General features: G+C 33.6%; 1 protein-coding gene and 1 pseudogene across 2 annotated transcripts; one reads left to right on the forward strand and one right to left on the reverse strand.

The window, feature by feature from the left end:
* The first annotated feature begins 2,985 nt into the window (after nucleotides 1-2,985).
* On the forward strand, nucleotides 2,986-5,617 carry LOC143561417 (uncharacterized). The gene is made up of 5 exons (XM_077049510.1): nucleotides 2,986-3,049; nucleotides 3,229-3,376; nucleotides 4,057-4,909; nucleotides 4,991-5,072; nucleotides 5,145-5,617. Exons 1-5 carry the CDS (start codon nucleotides 3,011-3,013, stop codon nucleotides 5,349-5,351), a joined length of 1,329 nt encoding a protein of 442 aa, XP_076905625.1. The 5' UTR covers nucleotides 2,986-3,010; the 3' UTR covers nucleotides 5,352-5,617.
* A 996-nt stretch (nucleotides 5,618-6,613) lies between these two features.
* LOC143561431 (auxin response factor 6-like) lies at nucleotides 6,614-11,692 on the reverse strand (annotated as a pseudogene). Its single transcript, XR_013140299.1, has 12 exons — nucleotides 10,870-11,692; nucleotides 10,219-10,331; nucleotides 10,041-10,139; nucleotides 9,845-9,954; nucleotides 9,743-9,810; nucleotides 9,555-9,645; nucleotides 9,314-9,478; nucleotides 9,113-9,235; nucleotides 8,824-9,047; nucleotides 7,848-8,734; nucleotides 7,566-7,756; nucleotides 6,614-6,995 (listed from the first exon to the last, which is right to left on the reverse strand). The product of XR_013140299.1 is annotated as an auxin response factor 6-like (transcript).
* Nucleotides 11,693-21,256: the final 9,564 nt, after the last annotated feature.

Below are 21,256 nucleotides of genomic sequence, written 5' to 3' on the forward strand. Positions count from 1 at the left end.
GTTTTAATGATTTTGGTTTGGTTCGGTTTTTTGTTTAACCGGTTTAAGAGCATATATTTGGTTCGATTACGAGTTAAAAAAGTTGCAAGTAATCTATTTCAAAAATAAAATGGTAAATTTGATTTCTATATGTATATCTTCGTATAATCTCAAATATTTATTACTATATTAGAATCAAAAAGTAGTTGTGAATAAGAAGACACTTTCTTGATGAGCAAAATAAATGTGTATAGTATTTTTATTTTACTTTGACAACGTTAATGCAACTAGTTGTTGGGAGACTCCAAAAAAGGCTTACCAGTCACATACAACACATCTGACACGAGTTCGAATTCTAGAAAAGTAGCGTTCTCTCCTATTAATAACATATACTTGTTGGAAACGAACTGGAACCTCTGAAGGTTACTGCAAAATGCTTGACACACGTGGTTAAAACCATGGTACATCTTTTTTGCCTCATACTTAACCCGGTCAACATTTGCCACCTGTGCTAATTTGTAATTTGAGATTTAATGCATATGGTAGGTGCATAGCTTTTAAAACATGTTTTTGGTATGGATGCTCTTATTTCAAAATTCAAACCCCGTGTCACAGCTATCAAAATGTTATTCTTTTATTAATGTCAAATCTAATTTCATTTCTTATACCACTTAGTTGAAATGAAAATGTAGAATAAAATAAAAAGAAACACTTAATTTATTTATTCTTGAAATCTCATGATACGAAAGTTGAAAACTTTTCAGTAGCTTCAAAACAATATAAAATTTGATTTATTAATTAACTAAAAATGTTATACATAACACTATCCTCAATGGACATCTCTTGAACATTTACGGGCAAGGTCGACGACTCAACATAAAATATGAGAGAAAGAAGCAACGTCTGATTTTAATGTAGATACACTTTACAGTTTACACGTATGTAAATGAACAAGTACATATGTTTGATGTGTGTTTACATTTGATCTTAAAATAACTACAAGACCGTAAAGGTCTTCTTTTACTTCGCGTTGAAGAATTATGAGATTTACATGTAGAAGATTAATGTATCAATCCATTAACATATTATAAAAATAAACGAAGATTTGAATTTTTTCTCCATATGAATTCGTCTCCGTTATTAATAAATATTTTATCTTTTGGTTTAAATTGCGTGTATATGTTATATACAATTATTAAATTATAAATTATTTACAACTCAAATATCCCGTTTTAAATTGATACCGTCGATTCAAGAACCGACCCCGTTACAAAACTATTGTTGTGGTTGGGACTTCGGAGGATGGTTAAACGCTTCACGATACATGGTCTAAAATACACGAAAATCGTATGTATTTATGAATGTATAATGTATGTTATTATGGAGTGAATGAAGGAGAAATAAATATGGTGTACCTATCTATCTATGTATCAATCAGAAGATATGACGATGATTGCGTTCATATAGTGGGAAAATGATTAAAAGTATTTAAAACGATCAATTTTCAAAGAGTAAATGTTGGTCAAACATTCCATTTATAACTTCCTCATAACTGCTCCACGCCGAGAACTACACCATAATTTAATTCACCAATTTGTTTTTTATATAAATCTTCAATAGTTTGATTTTGATCATTTTTAAAAAAAAATTGTTTATAATATTTGTATGATTAAAAGTAATAAGCATAATTTCATATACCACTAGTCAAAAATTTAAATGTGAATATTTCGTATTCGTAAGATAAACTTAAAAGAGTGTGAAAGTTATGGTTAATACTAAAACAACAAATCCGTATATTAGTTTTTTCATTTATTTTATATTTACGTTACTTAATTCAGTTTATGTTTGATAATTCTAATTTCATAATTGGTTGTGAAACCGTGATTCATACATAACTTAATACCCTTCAACTATCCATCAGGTATCGGCATAACGAACATACCTATCGTTTTATTACACAAATCACATGTTAGGATTTTTAGATATATGTCTTACTAAACAAATTAGAAATATAAAACTAAAAAGTATTATCTTGGTATATTATTCTATAATCCAAGGACAAATTAATATAAAAATAAAATGTTAACAGGTATAGTTCAGGTAAATAAGTATCTGTGTTTCATGTCATTGAGACGGGTATGACCTAATACCATACACATTTAATGTTTGTGATACTTCATCTTCTATCTTGAAGCTGGTTAGTGACAAAAACAGTCTCTAAAACACTCAAAGACATTTGTTTCTAATTCTAAAAAGGAAAAGTATTTAAAAAAAATATTATATATCCGAGTTACTTATATTTTTATCTATCAACACACTTATCGGTATCAAAATCTTTCATGTCGAAAATAATTCTTACATCAAAACATATTATATGTCTTCTAATCCTTTTTATTACATCAACATTAATTTTGATCAACTAGTAAATATTACTCGTAATTTACCCATAATTTGATAAATCATTTTCTTAATAAAAAAAGTTGATATAAATAAATAATAAACATAAAATGATATATCAACTTATATCATAGGGTAATATAAAAAAAAAGATTGCAAACGTCACATATAACAAGTAAGTTTAATAATTGGTGATTCCTGTCAGCTTTCATCTACAAAGTTTCACAACATATTAGACCATGTGTAGTTGTAAAGCTTCACTACCAGGGGTTATGCGTCATGTGACGCCCAATCAGAGTTATGGTTTTGTACAAAAACAGGCTGTAGTCATAACTCTCCACTACGAGGGGTTATGCGCCACGTGGCGCCCAGTCATTATCAATTTTAATATAATCCAACGGCTCCAAATAGCCCCAACAGCTATTTTTTTGGATTTGTGTGCCATTTCTTGTGTTTTGTATACAACGCAGCCAAAATAACATATCCTATGACGCAGGGGGTGGTGTACCCCCGCGTTTTCAGTCAAAACGTTGGTGGCAACGTTGCCAGTACACATGGTCTTATTATTATTTCATCATCTTCTTCTCTCTCTATATTATAGCTTGTTAGCTCACTGTTCATTTCACAGAATCTAATGGAGTACGAAAGGATTCACACTCACAAGCCTCCTCAGGTTATTATTAATTATTTTATTCATTACCCCTGTTCATCTTCCTGTTTTTACTATTCTGCAAATATATGTATATATATAGTAAAACCAGTAGAATCTCTGTCATACTTGCCATTAACACGCAACATCTATACAGTAATATGTTTTACTCAAAATTTATAAACTTATTAATATTATTATAGGTTGGAATAATATCTCCTAGTAAGTTGAGGATGAAGCTGACTGGACAAAAGAAAAAAGATGCAGCAAGAACATCTCCTTGTAAACTTCAACATGATACAGAGTTTGTTAACAACTGTTTATTAGCTTCAGATTCTAATCAAGAACAAGGTATGTCTGTTTTATGTTTTTTTATTATTCATTTTCAATATTGTTTCAAACTTGAAACCTTTAATATTTTGCTGCCGTAGATTTTGATTTGTTTTAGAGTTTAGAGTTTAGATCATCATGTGTTAGATAAATCCTAGATTTAAGCAACTTATTATTATTATTATTATTATTATTATTATTATTATTATTATTATTATTCCTTTTTTTTCAAAAATCTTTTCTTGCAATCAGTGTTGTAATAATCGGAATTAGTCCGACCGGTCAAAAAAAGTGTTCATTTTTAAAATTTTATTTATTATTTTTTTTTAAAGACAATCGAATCTTGGTGTTCTCATTGATTTGTTATGTTTACGTTTAACTGTCTACATTTGAAGTATTTACGTCAGCATTTATGTGTAATTTTTTAAAATTGTAATATATATATATATATATATATACGTTTAAAAAATTGCACATAATATTTCCAATCTGATTAATCCCTAGTGGTACCGTAATAAAACATTATGGGTTGATGTCATATTCACCTTTTAGTAAAGTAAGTTTTTACCCCAAATATGTTCTTTCTTTAGTAAATCAATAATGTTTTTGGGCCCAACTGAATTTAAAAAAAAAATGATATTGACATGTTCTATATCAAGTTTTTGGATTATGATTGTAAATTTGTGTGCCTAAAACTGCAGCTTCTAGCATGGGGATTTCATCATTGACATTCGACAACAAGCAAGTTAAAGATCATTCGAAAGAGGATCGTGTGAAAGCCCATCAGTTTCAAAAACCGGATAGCATTAGTTCGAGTTCGGTTCATCCTGTAAGATCATTAGAAGATGATAATCTTGATTATGATAGTAATGCTAGTTCATCTAGCTTCGAGTTTCATAAACACGAAAGATCGACTCACAACGCTATTTCAAGGTCATTGTTAAGGCCCATGTCTTCGAAATGGAATGATGCGGAAAAGTGGATTATTAATAAGCAAAATGTTCATAATCATAGTTCGAAAAACGTTACACAAAACCGAGGAATAGTCATTAGCTCTGTTAAATGGGTTGACTTTAGTCAAAGTCAAAGTCAACCCGCATTGCAGTCGGGTCAAACTAACGAAACGAGTGGGTCAACTGAACAATGTCCTGAAGTACGATCCGTGTCAATGAGAGACATGGGGACGGAAATGACACCGATACCGAGTCAAGAACCGTCAATGACTTCCACGCCCGTGGGGGCCACGACCCCGCTTCGTAGTCCAAACTCCTCAATTCCGTCTTCACCTAAAATAGGTGGGCCCACAGTTAACGAAAACTCACAAAGCCCGAAAAAGTTGACCGAGGAAGAAGTCAAACTTAGAACGCGCAAGGAGATTTTGCAGCTCGGGATGCAGCTTGGGAAAACGAACATAGCTGCGTGGGCGAGTAAAGAAGATATGGAAAAAGTGTCGGGTTTTGGAAATGACAAGCGGGAAGAGGACGCGTTAAGGATTGAGTATGAGAAACGGGCTACTGCGTGGGAAGATGCTGAAAAATCCAAACATAATGCAAAGTATTACTTACATTAATATTTTTTTTTATTTTTATCCGGTTGTGTATGTTTAACCGTTTAGTTAACTTTTTTTACGTTTAGATTCATGCGCGAAGAGATTAAAATCCAAGCTTGGGAGAGTCAGCAAAAGGCAAAACTTGAAGCAGAAATGAAAAGAATAGAGGTAATATAATATTATGATTTTCTTGTTAAAATTGTAATTAATATAATCATGGTAATATATATATATGTTTAGGCTGAAGTTGAACAAAAAAGAGCAAATGCTCAAGCAAAGATGTTAAAAAAGATTGCACTAGCAAAGCAAAAATCCGAAGCGAAACGGGCTGCAGCTGAAACCGCGAAAAACAGGCATGCAGCACGGGCTGCAGAGCAAGCGGAGTACATTCGACAGACGGGTCGCATACCGCCATCCTCCCCTAACAGTTGTTGTGGTTGGTCATGAAAATTAATGTTATGTAATTAGTCTGGTTTGTTGGTTATTGTTTGGATTTGTTGCCAGTGGCCTAATAATTTTTATTATTTGTTTTTTTTATATTATTATTATTATAAGTATTATTATTGAGTAGGTAATTAGGATGGTCCTGTGAGGTGTTGGTCAAAGTCAAGAAATGGGAAGCATGTGGGTTGTACTTTCTAGGAAATTCCTTTGTTGACTGCTTACATTACCCTTTGACTAGTACCTTACATTTTTAGAATAAAATCTTGGAAATCATTTAATACCTTATAATATTTATTTAAATATAAGTGGTATTAGTTAAACTATTAATATGTACTCAATAAAAACTATATTTGTTTTAAGTGGTATGTAGAGTACATCCAAACCAAATCCTAGTTAAAACAAGCATATTAAAGTTTAGCATTATGTCTACAAAAACGTATTTTGTATTTTTTATAAATTTTTTATTTTTTTATTATTATTTAAAATATGTGTCCGAGAATTTGGTATAGTGGTAAGGGGTGATGTTCGATTCTAACTTGTGCTTATTCAGATGACATCTAGGTGAAGGGACGAATCAATACTTTAATCCCGGGTTCGAACCCGACATGAGGCGAGGGTTTACGGATTCCATCTAGTTTCTGCACATAAGGAGGTACGGTCTTACGGTGGTCGAGGAGTCAACGTTGAACATGACCCTGAAAAGATAGGTTTAACGCGAGATACTCTGTCGTACAAAAAAAAATCTAATGTATGTATGTAATTAATTTTCTTACCCTATTATTTCTTTTTGAGTTTCTATTACACTATGTTTAAGCTATAACTCCTTTATGTAATTTTAAGAGAATATGTTAACATAGATGATTGATTACTCCTAAAGGTTTTTAAAAGTTCCTTAAAAGACTAACATACATTAATAAAGTGAATATTAAAGTTTAGCACAATCATTATAATATGATGATTCTGGATCTTATCTCATCTCACTTATTTAGTTTTATACAACAAAATAAAGTAGTCTAGTTCTGTCAAATTTTTAACTAATTTGTGTTTGTCAATTAGATATTTGAAACATATATTTAGTTGATTAATCATCATTTTGTATCTAAATTTTTAAAATGATAAAACATGCTTATAAGTTATAATAACAAAGGTTAAAACAACCAATATAAAGTTTCAAACCGGACTAAAACATTAAACCGCCAAACTACGAAACCAAACTGTAAACCGAACCATTCAAACGCAACCAGTTAAGCACATAAAACACTTCGTAGAGAGACATATAATACATAACCTCAAGGCTCGGTGTATAATCCGCATACATAAGTAAAGCGATCATATTAATTACAGATTCGTGTTCATAAGTACCTAAAGCTCATAACCAACCAACTTACCTACCTTAAGTGCCTCTTAAGTAACATTACATATAATATAACCGTAAGTCCTACCGTGAACTTGGTTCAGAATTCAAGCGAACCGACCGGTGTGACCCCATTGCTCAAGTTCATCGACTCTTGCCTGTTCCGAGTATAGCCACTGTCCGAGGGTTCCTGTATATGAACCGGGTCAAGACCCTTGAACCCTTGATTCTCCATTTGCTGAACCTCTTGCGGCGACAATACTTTAATGCACCAAACTCTGCTCCCAAACTCCCTGTTTATAGACAAAAAACATATTCGGTCAAAACCCGGAAGTAGGGGTGTGCAAGAAATCGGAAAAACCGATCCGAAACCAAAAAAACCGAACCGAAACAAAAACCGACGGTTTGGTTTTATGTTTTTGTAAAAACCGCACTAACGGTTCGGTTTTCGTTTTGCATGTAAAAAAAACCAAAAAAAACGAACCGAACCGAATTCCTAAATTTTTGTTTTTTTTATATTATATATAAGTTATTTATAAGAATTTAATAAATATGTAACTCCAATATTTTTGATCAAATGTATAACAGTCTATTATTATACAAAACAAAATTATATATACCTAAATTCATTATTTTTTGCCAACTTTTTTTCGGTCTAATATTTTCAAGCTCAAATGGCAAAACCGAAACCGAACCTAAACCAAAACAAAAACCGAAACCAAAAAACCAAAACTGAACGGTTTCAAAAATTTCAAAAACCGAAGTTTTGGTTTTCGGTTTGGTTTTACCCAAAAACCGCACCGAACCACACCACGCACACCCCTAACCCGAAGTTTTTTGGGATTACGAATTAGATAACTTACGGCCACGGGTCGTCACCGAGGAGACGAACATTATTCTCCCGGTCAACAAATACAAGCTGCCAGCCTGATCTTAACGGGTCATCGAGTTGGTTTTCAAGACCAAACATTTGACCGATTTCACTTCTCAGTTCATGATAACTGCTGAGTTTGCCTATATCGAGTGGCAACCCTGAACACCCCGTCTTATAAACCTATTAAAACAATACCGAAAACCCACATCAGTTAACCATATTAACCATAAACGAAGCCTAAAAACATTGATGGATAACAAAAAAGATTCACCTGAACAAAGGTCTGAGCGGGTGTGTTCGTTTGACCCGCGTGTTCAGGAGACTGCAGGAAACCCGACCCGTCAAGACACCTTGAAGCTGTAACTGGTGGATTGACCGAAAACATGTTTCCTGCATTACTTATATTATAGTTGGAAGAAGTCAAAGGCATGGTCAATGCATCACCGTCACTAAAAAGATTCGGGTTATCTATGTTAACTCCAAATAAAAGATTACTATGCGGGTCATTGTTCGGGCCTTGATCAATTGAAGACTCTCGTCCCGGGAAAGGCGGTAACAAAACCGTGTTTTGTGGGCCCATCTGTTCAACTTGGTGAAGAAGAGATTGTGACAAGCCCGAGACGAGAAGTGGGTTGACCGCAACCCGTTTTTCGGGCCAGCCGGTGGAAGTTAACATAGATGTGGACCGAGGCATGTTAAGAAGGTGTGAAGTTTCATCATGAGAAAACGGGCCTAAAAGGCCCGCGGGATTTCCACTCGAATTAGAAAAGTTTTGGTTTTGGATTGGAGAGATCATGGGGAGTAAAGTTTGTTGTTGGTTATTGAACGGGTTTTCGGGAATAAAAGTCGGTTGGTGCGTCATCTGGGCCGAGCCCAGCCCCACCGATCCGGTTGGGCCCATTTGATGTGGTTGAAATTGTAGAAGTGACGGGTTTGATGGTTTTAAAGAATCCATAGTCCTCATCTCTTGCAATGCGGCTGCAGCCATTGCTTGGTAAACATCGGTTTGCAAACCGAGCATGCCCGTATCGAGCCGAGGTTGCAGCCATGGTGAACCGCCTAGCCCTTGAAAGTTAAGAGAGTGGACCCCACGGTCACACGGGTCTCCTTGGAGCCACATCATTGGCAAGTTCATTCCTATGTCCTCTTCTTTTATTCCTAATTCCACCAAGTAACAAACAAATAATAATATTAAGTTTCGAAAATGGCAAATGACAAAAAAGCCCGTTTATAGTTTAGAAAATTACCACCGAAAGATGGAAGGCCCGATGGCCACGGTCGTTTAAGCCTGAGGGGGAATTGAGAAGGGTACATTGGGAATGTGGTTAATGGTTCAATCTCCCAAAGTGAAACCCTAGGTTGTCTCTCGCCAGCTGTCGACTCGTCCCACCCGACCTTAACGGACCGCCAGTGTGAATTGGGCCAACGGGCCGGGTCCAAGTCGCTAATGCCAGTAATAGTGCCCATATAGCTAAAACATATCCATTTTCAATAAAACATAAACCTTTTAGAAAAATAGAATATTTTCAAACATACCGTCAAACGCTCGATTCTTCAGTTTCAAACAACATTCGAAAACGCATGCCGACAGAAACGCGCGTATGATACACAGCCTTAATATACTTAGCAAGTGGTATGACAAATTCTGATGGACTTTGCCTGTAGAGAATCTTGATTTTAGTAAACTCAAAGTTTAATTGGATTTGATTTAAATAATTAATATATTAATAAATGTACCTTGGATTATAGAAAATGGTGAACCGGCTATTAGTGGCTGCAGCATGTGCAGCTGCCGCGAGAAGCCCAAGATGCATGCTGTCACTGGATAAAACCGAAGAAGGCATAACGGTTTGAGGTCGGTTCGCACGCCGGATTCCTAACAGCAACTGGTTTTTCTCATTCCTATGCAAAAATATATTATGAACATTCATATGAAACAAATGATATTATGATGTATACAAAATCACAAATTGCTTACCATATGAATAAAACCGAATCACCTGCAACAAGTCTTTTTGCACTCACAAAAACACTCCAACCCGTTGTTAAAAGATGCCTTTTTGGCTGTCCTGAAATTTATAGTGTACAAAATAGATTAAAGATATAAACTTTTCAAAACATTAATGTCAAAACTCTATTTATTTATTAATCAAGTCACAAGCATACCACGAAATATGTGTCTAAATTTCCATTCATTATCATGCAAGTCTCGTGCGATCAGTTCTTGAGCCGTCCTATTTAAATCACAAAATAATAATAATAATAAACGATTGCATCATAAAGAAATGTTTAAATAAAATGATTAAAGGGGAAAAACATACGGAGGTTAGTGGTTGCAATGTCATTTGAGCGTAAACCTCATCGGTCTCCACATCTGCCTGATGACAATATTTGAGTCACGCAATAAAGATATAAAGAAAAGAAACAAAATAATTATAACTTATATTTATAAAAGATTGCTTACATGCATGTTGACATTGTGAAGTTGACAAATGGGTTGAGGTGGTAAGCTCGGGTAATTGGGAGTATGAGCATCGACTTCTTTGTTTGTTGACGCAGCAAACTACATGACATACGATTATAAACAACCAAAATAAACCCAAAATAATTTATTTAAAGCCTGTTAAGAACTTAAAATTAACCTGCTCACTATGACCCTGTGGGAAGTAAACCACACGGGTTCCAACCGTTGGAAGCGAGACAAGTGGACCCGCGCAAGCATGCCAAAGTTCAGAATTCAAACATCTTTTTTCCCCTGTAAACATAACCAAATTATCTAAAAAAAACTTTTAACTCGACTAACAATTGTTAATTTGTAAGGCTATGTGTAGTGGAGGGGCTACAAAATGGGGCGATTTGCGCCGCGTGGTGCCCAGTCAGCAAATGGTAGGTTTTTGTTTTTGGGGTGTAATGGTGTTGTAGCACTATATATATATCACACACACACATATAATAATAACACACACACAACACAGGCAAGGAAAACTCACCCCCCCCCCTTATCGCCCCGTTTATCGCTCAAAGGGGGGGGGTTGAAAATGAATATCGCCCCAAAGCTCTCACTTTTCTCGCCCACTACGGGCTACCTAACAATGATGTTGTCTAATAAGTAAATAACCTCCGAATAAACTTATATAATCGAAACGAGAGTTATTAACAGAAAGTGCTAGTTCGAATTCTAATTCGATAAATGTAGTTTCACCAATATGATCAAAAACCAACTACAAGTAATAGACAAAACCAATAACTAATGATTGCAAATATACAAGTGATAAAGAGTGAAAACAACAAACCTTCAGGCAACAGCTGACCGAAACCGACAGTAGAGAGCTTCATTTTCAGAGCTTCAAACAACAAAGATACTAGAAAACAATCAAGAATCTCAAGAACTAACCACACTATCAAAAGGGACCACTTTTCCTTTCAAGATCAATGATTCTTGCTTCCTTTTAACAAAAAAAACTCCACTAGATTTTCAACCGAAACCGGTACTACTACAAAACAAAAAAGATTTCCACTTCATTCAATCTTAATATTCCTAACCCTAACCCCCAAATAACACCAAAAGTTACCCACAAACAGCTTCATCTAACAACAATCTTGTTTTCTTCTTGTTAACAACACACCCACCACCAAATTCAACCAAGAATCAAAAACAATCACACCCACAAGCTCATTTACCTCCAAGAATCACTTTAGATCTTAACCCAAGAACAAAAGCCCTAATCTTGAAACTTACAAAAACTCAAGCCCAACAAGAACCCAGATCTTATTCACCAAGATTTTATAGATTTAGCTCATAAAGCAACCACCTTTAACCTCAAAACACTTAAATAAAAATGGGTTTCTTCAGAAAACCACCATCTGTTAATACCCTTTTATGTATTTGTGTAGTAAAGAACTAAAGATTGAATAAGCTCAAGAACAAGATTCAAGACTTGACCTTTAGTGTTGTTCAACAGTTTTCCAGTAATAGAAATGACTTATAAGCTCTTTGCTGCTGCTTTACTGGCTTACTACTACTGTTACAACTTACAAGTACTCTTGAACTGTTGAACACTCTTTATATTATTAATATTAATATTATTAATATTATTTTTTTTTTATTTTTTTTTTTGAATACCCTCAATCGATCATCAATCTTTTTCTAGTAAAATAAAAGCAACCCAAAAGAATTTGGTTGGAAGATGAACTATTTAAAACAAAAATGTGAAATGATATTTAAAGTTTTTTTTTTTTTTTTTTTTTGAATAACTTGCGCATAGATATAACGTTGTTTGTATTGTTATATTACGGAGTTGGATTTTGTTTTGTCATAGCATTCGGAATCTTGAGTTAGATTGAAGTCTGGTCCTAATGTGGTACCACCTATTTGTGGTTCATTAATCACAAGTTGCCAAAATCATTTAAAGGTTTTGTTCTTTTATTCAAAATAAGAATTTACCAGGCCCAACGAAAATCCAGGTCATGGTAAAACTCAAACGTTGTCGGTCTCAAGCGTTGAGATGATAAGTCGAGGTGAATTCAGTCGATTTCTTACGATAACAGAACTAAAATAAAATTGGTAGTTAGTCGGTTTTCGTTATGGTGGTACCGGAACTAAAACAAAAGTCAGTGACATTACGCAAATTTGGTCGGTTTTTTTCTTGTTCATTACGGTACCGGAACTAAAACAAAAAATAAAAAAAAACTGGTATTCAGACGGTTTTCGTTACGTTTGTTATGGTATCGGAACTAAAACAAAAAAACTAAATGGCATCAAAACCCTAGCATTGTTAGTCCGGACGTTGATCGGTTTTCGTTACGTTCACTGTGCTACCAATACTAAAAAAGAAAATCAAAATGGTATGGACAAGTTTGGTGCCGCCACTTGGTTAGCGGCACCAAACTTCTCTTATATATAATAAGAAAATGGTTCAAATAAAAATAAGAAATTTCCTAACAATGATAAGAACCAATAGATTTTTGACATGTGACATTACAACATATGGTTAAAGAACAATTATAGGAAACTATGTCGGTTATAATGGTAAAAGAGTAATTCTAAGAAACTATGTCGTTTTTGGTAATTTTAAATCTCAACCATTGATTAACATGATCCAATGGCCATGATTTCTTTATAGTCTTTCTAAAAAAACTAATCCTTTCGTCCCATTATAAGTGTTCAGGTTTGAAAACACACAAAGTTTAAGGTGGATTGAATGATTACTTTTTTTTCTTATCAAATGACAATAATACATTTGAAAAGTGGGTCCATTAATATTGTTAATTAATGTTAGTTGTGTGTGTTTATGGGTAAACTTAAAAATTGGCTAATAAATTTTAAAAGTAGACACTTATAATGAGACAAACAAAAAAGAAAACGTAGACACTTATTATTGGACGGATATTAGGATAACCCTCATCTATAAAATAATACATACTTTTGGTTATAATATTATACATAAAACATATATTTAACGCCATAATTGTTGAATAAAATCATTTTGGGATTATGAAAGTAAAGATGTTTGACCGACTTTAATTGATACTTTGTACGATAAATGGTATTTAATTAGTATGGATTTTAAGCATAAGTAGTTTTAATGTGAACATGAAGAAGAATATTATATGATATGTTTTTTTTTTAAATTTTGACCAAAAAAGATATTGGTTTACCATATCTTATACGAGTCTATAGAGGTTGGTAACACATACATACAAACGTAGGATTTTAATGATCTAAGCAAGACTTTATGAAATGTAATGTCTACTAATTAGTTATAGAGGGTGGTAACACATATATACATACATGTGTATAGCTAGTGGTGCATAGTCTAGAAGTGAAATAGACATATTCAATAAATATAAGATTGGTGGTGCTCATTTAAAACTAACCTAAAAACCAAAATATTATTTAAAATGTTAAAGTTGTAAAATGTGGAATGAGAATGCTTTTTTCAAAGCATTTTCTTTAATACCATTTATTGTTGTCCTTAGCATTTAGCAACATGGAAAATATTAGTATTTTCATTGGCATTTTATTTTATGATTATTTTCTAATTATTATAGGATAAACTATGTTATTTAATTTCTCAAGATTTTTTTCTCTTAACTACAGGTATTATTAAAAGGGTTGATAAAGAAAAAAAATAGAATATATATAATATATTTTATCTATACACTTGTCAAAACTCAAAAATAAAAATTGAGGTCCCAAAAGGCCAAAACAAATTAAACGTACTTGATGTGGATTGATGTTGATTGTGGTATATATTAATTGATTTTAGCCAAAATAAAAGAAAATCTTGAAATCCCAGAAGAAAAAAATCTTACTACTTTCTATTCATACAAAACTTTCTATTTAATATTTCCAACTTTTGTGAGATTTCTAATACTTTTGTTCTGTAAGTGATCAAAATTAGTACATTAATAATTAGTGCATTTCTCTTATATATACTGTCTTTGTTTAATATGAAAATTCTATTTATTAATATATTTTATTAATTTATGCATCTATGACCAAAACAGTAAAAAGTTGATTATTCACTTGAAAAGTAAATTCTTAAGATATAGCTACTAGCAACACATAATTAATGGATATGGTCACATCAATGGATTATGCCAAAATTGCATCCAAGTCACATAATTTTGTCTTTTTAAAGATCAATTCGTTATACAAAATTATATATTTGGTAGCTCACGGTCGTTTTCGTATTTTTAAAGTGTGAGAAAATTAGAAAAGTAAAAATTTCTTGTGATATACCTTTATATGATCCTCAAACCAAAATCATCAAAAATAGGGAAAATTTCTAAAATAAGCGTTTATGAAAACGTTTTTCAGGTTTAAGGTGTCATTTCCAAGAAATTCTCAAAATATGTAATATAAACTAGTCGTAACGAGTAGTTTATGATTACACACGACTAGTTTGTAGAACTAGCTAAAACTTGTCATGTGCTCTTAAACTAACCGTAACGAGCAGGTTCACTAATCATTTACCCATCACGACTAAATAAGTTTCATGCCTCGTAATCAACACACACGAGTAATTCATAAGTCCTTTAGTCGCGACGACTAGTTTACACTTCCTACACGAGTAGTTTATTAGTAGTTAACTCGTCGCGACTAGTTTAACCTTACAATCTACTCGTCGCGACTAAAGAACTTATGAATTACTCGTGAGCGTTGATTACGAGGCATAAAACTTATTTAGTCGTGACGAGTAAATGGTTAGTAAATCTGCTCGTTATGGTTAGTTTAAATGCACGTGTCAAGTTTTAATTGGTTATACAAAATACTCGTCACGAGTAGATTATAATACTTATTTGAGAATTTCTTGCAAATGACACTTAAAACCTGAAAAACGTTTTCATAAACGCTTATTTTGGGAATTTTCCCATCAAAATAACTATCATCATGTGATATGCTAATCATGGATGGAATTAAAACCTAAACTCGATGAAAAAAACCTTAAAATATATGAAAATGATAACACTCTTTTTATTAGGGTTTGAGATTAATTTAAAAAATTGTCGCAAATTAGGGATTTGTAATATAGACCCATTGACCCAACACGATTACCCGATAATATAGCCCTTTTTATCCCGAATAACCCGACATAATTAATTTATTTCTTAAATATATTACATAACAATTTTTTTTAATTAATTGATATTTGAGAAATTTCATGGTTCATGATTTTATTTTTCTTTGTTATTGATTAGTAGTTACCCGATGTTATTGATCAGTTATATTTTATCAAAATTCGATTGATACTTGATAGATTTTGGGCTGGTATACCTTAATTCTCATCAAGAGTGGCTTAATTCTTAGTATATACACTAAGGTCTAAATGGCATGAATAGTCTCACAAAATTAATACTCATATTCATAAAAATTCCAACAAATACTTATAATTATAATAGCCTTATGATATATATTGATTTGAATGTTTGATAATTTGTAAGGATTTGGTGGGAATAAAGATGTGATGCTTTATGAAGTATTTCACGGGCACGGCCTGCTAAGACTGAGCATGGCTCGGTTCGGTTATTAGGCGATACCGAAACCGAAGTCATCGGTTATTTGAATATACAAACGCTCGGTTTTTGGTTTTTCGATTTTTGGTTATTTTTAGTCTCGGTTTCGATTATAGTCGGGTTTTTCCCAATTTTGTGTAGACACTGTAAATAAATAAATAAATGATAATGCATATTTTAAGCTTATAAGAACGTATTAGAGTAACACATATCATCATCATCATCATCATCATCATCATCATCATCGTACTCAGTATATCCCACCAATAGCAAAGCTATAGTAGGGTCTGAGGAGGGTAAGATGTAGACAGCCTTACCTCTACCCCATAAGGATAGAGAGGCCGCTTCCGGTGAGACCCCCGGCTCGATAGTAGTTTTGCATCAAGCCTTGGACATAAGGCACATAACACTCAATCATCGGGACACCGGCTGATCGGTGCATGTACCCTTGTCTTTCGGCTATCAACGCCACTACATGATGCCTGATTAACCGTCCGTCACTTTTAACGTTATTTTCACGAGATTAGTAAAATAACGTCAAAATTAGTGCAATTTCACTTTTGCCCACCCGAGGGTTCACACATATATACATCATATGTGCGCACCGCAAGCAGGGCTATAGAGTAACACATATATTGAATTCAAAAAACAAAAGTAGGCATGTGTCACGTGGAATCATACGAATACAAAGTTGTAGAGTATAAAATTCGCTAAAAGTTTAGTCTCAATCTTTCACTCATCATCTTATTCATCTTTAAAGTTTAGTCTCAATCTTCATTATCTTCATCACTATCAATCGGTTCGGGTTTTTTTTTTGTTATTTAAAATGGATAACCGAACCTAAACCGAAAATTTGGTTTTTCAAAAAAAAAAAAAACAAAAAATTAACCGTCGGTTAATGCTTTGATTCGGTTTTTCGGTTAATTCAGGTTTTGGTTTGGTTAATTAATTAGGTTTTCCACTCACCCCTAAGGGCCGCGAGATTGTCTTGTGGGAAAGTGAGTGAATAAAATAACACCGATTTATTTGCTTCACTTTTGGCAAGAAGTAACGGCTCAATGTTCAATCTCGATGAATGATGAGATGTTAAAATATGCACACTTGAAACAGTTTGTATGTGAAAGTAATCTTTCTTGAAAACTTATTGTATTGTTAGGTATGATCTTGAGCTTCATCCGGCCTGTTATTGATTCTTTTTACATTGGTATGACTATGTTGACTATAATCCGCCGTGGTAACAAATTGTAAATTTGTTTTTGAGCGTGTTTTGCTCATATTTTACACCCTTCGCGAAGTACAGGGTCCCTACTAGTATACACACACATCCTATGTACTACTGAGGCAAAAGAAAGCATATATATGCCGTTCATATTAATGTGTTACATTGTTAGGGATACTAACACATGTGCAAACAATGTATACACAAGACACAAAATTACACAAGATATTGATAAAGAATACCCGATGCATACAGATATGGATAATAGCGTGTACATCTAAAAACACAATATGACAACATGCATTTCAAATTTGTAAAAGGATACCATAGGATGCACATAAAAATATCTTTTCATAAGTCATCTCTCTCACTTAGAAACTTTTGGTTTATAGAAACATCATCACTTGTTCTCCATGACGATTTCACGTTACCATAACGTGATTCCTACTCGAACAACTTCTTCCGGGTACAGGCCAGATAATGTAAAAGAAGTCCAAATCTATATTATAAAGTATTGAATCATGAAGGGTTTTTTAATTACTAGTAGTGTCAAATACATCAGGAATTCATGATACATAGGAACAATATAAAGTCTTAAGTCTCCTAAACAAAATAAGAGCACATAACATTAACAAATCAAATTAACATCACGTGGTGGTGATAGTGTGTAGGAAAAGAGGTTCACTTTTAGTTAAGATAATAATAAAAATATAATAACGATACTCTCGTTAATCGTGGGAAATTCACTTAGTACAATACCGTTTACAAAAGTACATAAAAAGAATATAAAATGCAAATTTATATACCGAAATGATTCAATCCATATCTTACTAGGAGTGCTTCCATAAGCTTTCTTTTAGCGTCCATGTCACGAGTCTTCATCACTTGAGTCTTCAACAAATGTTTCTTCAAAACAACAATTCGTTTATTGAAATTGGGTAACGGTTTTGGTTGAGAATCGTGTTAGACACGGGACCCTTAAAACAAATTCTGTTCCTACTCTCAAGCGCGTCTGTCTCCCAGGGTACAACAACCGAAACAGTATGTGTACTGCCAGAGATGGCCACGAACCCGAGGAAGTCACCGACTATATTGGTGTTTATCAAGATGTAGGAAAATTTGTTGAAGTTGTTTGACATAAGTAGAGAGTGCTATTCTCTAAATTTTGTCATGAGTGTGTATAAGTGACTTCAAAATTTTTTTTAAGTATTTAAGTCTCTCTCCAACATGAACCAACAAGTTCATTATATACTTACACAAAATGAGAAATACTTAACCAAATTAATATGTCATAAACAATAAAATTAATTTAGTCATAAACAAGATAATTAATCTTGTAATAAACTTAAAATTAATTATTGTAATTAACATGGTTAAATACTTTTAATTAGATTTAAGTGGTAAATCAAAACCATCATATTTATTCATGATACGAGTTGAAACAAACTATTGGCCAGGTCCAAACAACTGTTCGCAACAGTCCGTTATGCAGGCGCGACACTCATGCGCTCCTACGTGGGACACGATGTCAAAGATAAATCCAATTTTCTCTTCTTTGGTTATTCCAATCATACAACTTCGAGCATTGATATTCATTCATTTAAGCTCCGTTTTGGACACTCAAATCAATATTTTTACAACACATATATAAATATATTATTCATGTCCAAAGTTAGTGAAAAACCCATTTTCACTAATAAAATTTTCCAACATAGTGCACCATATAATGCTGAAGTAGATTAATTCTCGATTCAAACCACCCGTGTCATGGTCGATGATAACTTTAAACTATTGCACAAAACTCCTTTATTTAAATACTTTATATTATTCATATTTAAGTACTTTATGATGGATGATGCGGTATCCTGTTTTGATAAGGGGCTACGAGAAGCCATCGAAGACATAGTTGTATGTGGAGGCCCGTTCTTTGGTGATCTTCAGTGGCGACTTGCATCTTTACCAATGCGTTTAGGGGGTTTAGGCCTTCTTTCGGCTCATGATGTTGGGGTTTACGCTTTTGTAGCGTCGAGGGCTCAGTCTTGGAAGCTACAGAATCACATCTTAAGGAATAGCGGAGTTGTCGACCTGGACTCAGACTACGTGCAGGCCCTGGAACACCTAAATGGCGCTCTCCCAGACTTTGACATTGGCGGTTTCTCTAATATGGACACCGCCCCACCAAAGCCTCAAAAAACTTTGGCGAATGCCCTTTTTGGCAAAATCGCTCAGAGCCTGGGAGAAGTTTTTGGATTGTCCCCCCGACAGAAGGCGGTTATTGAATGCTTACAAGGTCCTCAAGCCCAAGATTTTCTGACCGTTATCCTGATTGATGGCTTGGGCCAAAGCATGTCTGCGGTCGAGTATAGGGCCATTCTTAAGTACCGTTTGATGGTCCCAATGTACCCAGAAGACGAAACATGTCCGATCTGCCGTAAGGCTTGCCTGGATAAATTCGGAGAGCATGCGGTTCATTGTAAGGAGATGCCTGGGTTCAAATACCGACATGATTGGGCGCGGGACGTTCTTTGGGACATCTTAAGGCGAGCTGGGATATCAGCTAAAAAGGAAGCCCCCGTAAACTTCCTTACAGACCCCACGGAAGGGAGATCCACTCTACGACCGGCAGATTTGCTCGTCTTTGGTTGGGCCGGGGGAAAACACGCTTGTGTTGACCTCACAGGGGTATCTCCCTTAGCTGGTTTGAGGGATAATGGGTTTGTAGCTGGGCAAGCAATGAAAAGGGCTGAAACGAAGAAAGTGGAGAAACATGCTAAAGCTTGCGAAGAGAACCAACATGTTTTTGTCCCTCTGGCTTTTGATACATTTGGCTCCTTGGCACCGGAAGCTATCCGTTTCCTAACCTGGGTCCAACAGGTTGTGCATAGCAATGTGTCGACTCCAAAGGGGCAGGGGTATGTCTTTAGCAGGTTAGGGTTTGCAATTCAGAAAGAGGTGGCGGCGCAGCTTGTTGCCCGCCTACCTGCTATATTGATGTAATATCTATGTTTATATTGACAATGGAAATTCTGTAGTTAGTTTCTTTATAATATCTGAGTTAGGGTTAAAATATATATATATATATATAACATACATGCACCATATAGTAGACTGTAGACGGACCTATTGCATTTTTATGATACCAAGAGTAGCCATTACCGTATATATCAACTCTCAACTAATTAACTCTTTACGGTATCACGTTTTCTAAAACATAAATTTTGTTTCTTTTTACATATAGAATATATTTTTACTAAGTTTTATCCCTCGTATCACGGAGGTTGTTTTCATTTTCGTTTCTAATACTCATATATTTTGTTTGGATTGTATTTTTTTATTGTAATAAAGTTAATAATATATTATATACTCGGGGTTTGATGATGAAATGGTTTCACAAATTAATAAGTTGTTATAACCTGTTTAAAATTTATTTGTGTTTAGCGAGACTCATGACCAACTTATTTTGTTTATTATAAAATTGTTTACTAATCATAAATAAATTCTTTTTTTAGAAAAATTGGAAATTAATATTTAGTATATATTTTTTTATAAGATTTCCATATCAAATATTTGGTGATATAAATTTTAATATAATGAGATGTTATAACTCGTTTAAGGGTTATCTAAGTTTGATGAGACACATACCCATGAATTCAGGTCAAATGCATTAAAAAATATCTATTTAAGAATAAAACAATCTGGTAGTTTGAGAGGATGCGAGTAAAGCTTTCGTTTATATATATTCAAAATTAATATTTACGATAGTTTGAAAGAATTCTAAAGATGAAAATAAACAAAATTAGTTACCCTTCTTTGGTTTGTGAGATTCTTATTTCTTACAATTCGGATCTAGGTCCCATAGAATGTTGACAACCCCACGAGGGAACAGGAACATAAATGCGAGTGTTTGAATTCTATATTACTCTCTCCCTAACTACATAATCAACCACCATATAATATAATCTATAATAAATTAGTATATATGTATTTTATACACACACATTGCAATAAAACTTATGAATTTTATGCATTTTTAGAATTCAAGTAAGAAAAAATGTATATCACACTTTGTGTAAACGAATCACAACTATATCACAAAGAAAATGAAAGTCTTTTTAATTCACTTTTATAGGTTTAAATCTATCTGTATACAATTCGGTGTTGAGGATACCAATTTCTACTTCGTTTTAACTATAACATTTCATCATAAAAATGGTATATATAAAATACATAGAAAGATGCACATATTGATTTAAGCCTTTTTTTTAGAGTCACGTAAGTATAAGGTCACCCATATGATAGCTTTATTTGAATCAAATCAAACCAATGTGTGTGAATTAAATGCAAATTTCACTTCATATAGTTTTTCTTTTTCCCTGGAATTCTACAAAATAAAATTATGTACCTACTAAGATTTCATAAAAACAAGTGTAATAAATTAACTA

This window comes from Bidens hawaiensis, unplaced genomic scaffold (assembly GCF_021521415.1).
Source record: "Bidens hawaiensis isolate Kalapana, Puna unplaced genomic scaffold, B.hawaiensis_p1.1 tig00020675_1, whole genome shotgun sequence".
NCBI classification, from domain to species: domain Eukaryota; kingdom Viridiplantae; phylum Streptophyta; class Magnoliopsida; order Asterales; family Asteraceae; genus Bidens; species Bidens hawaiensis.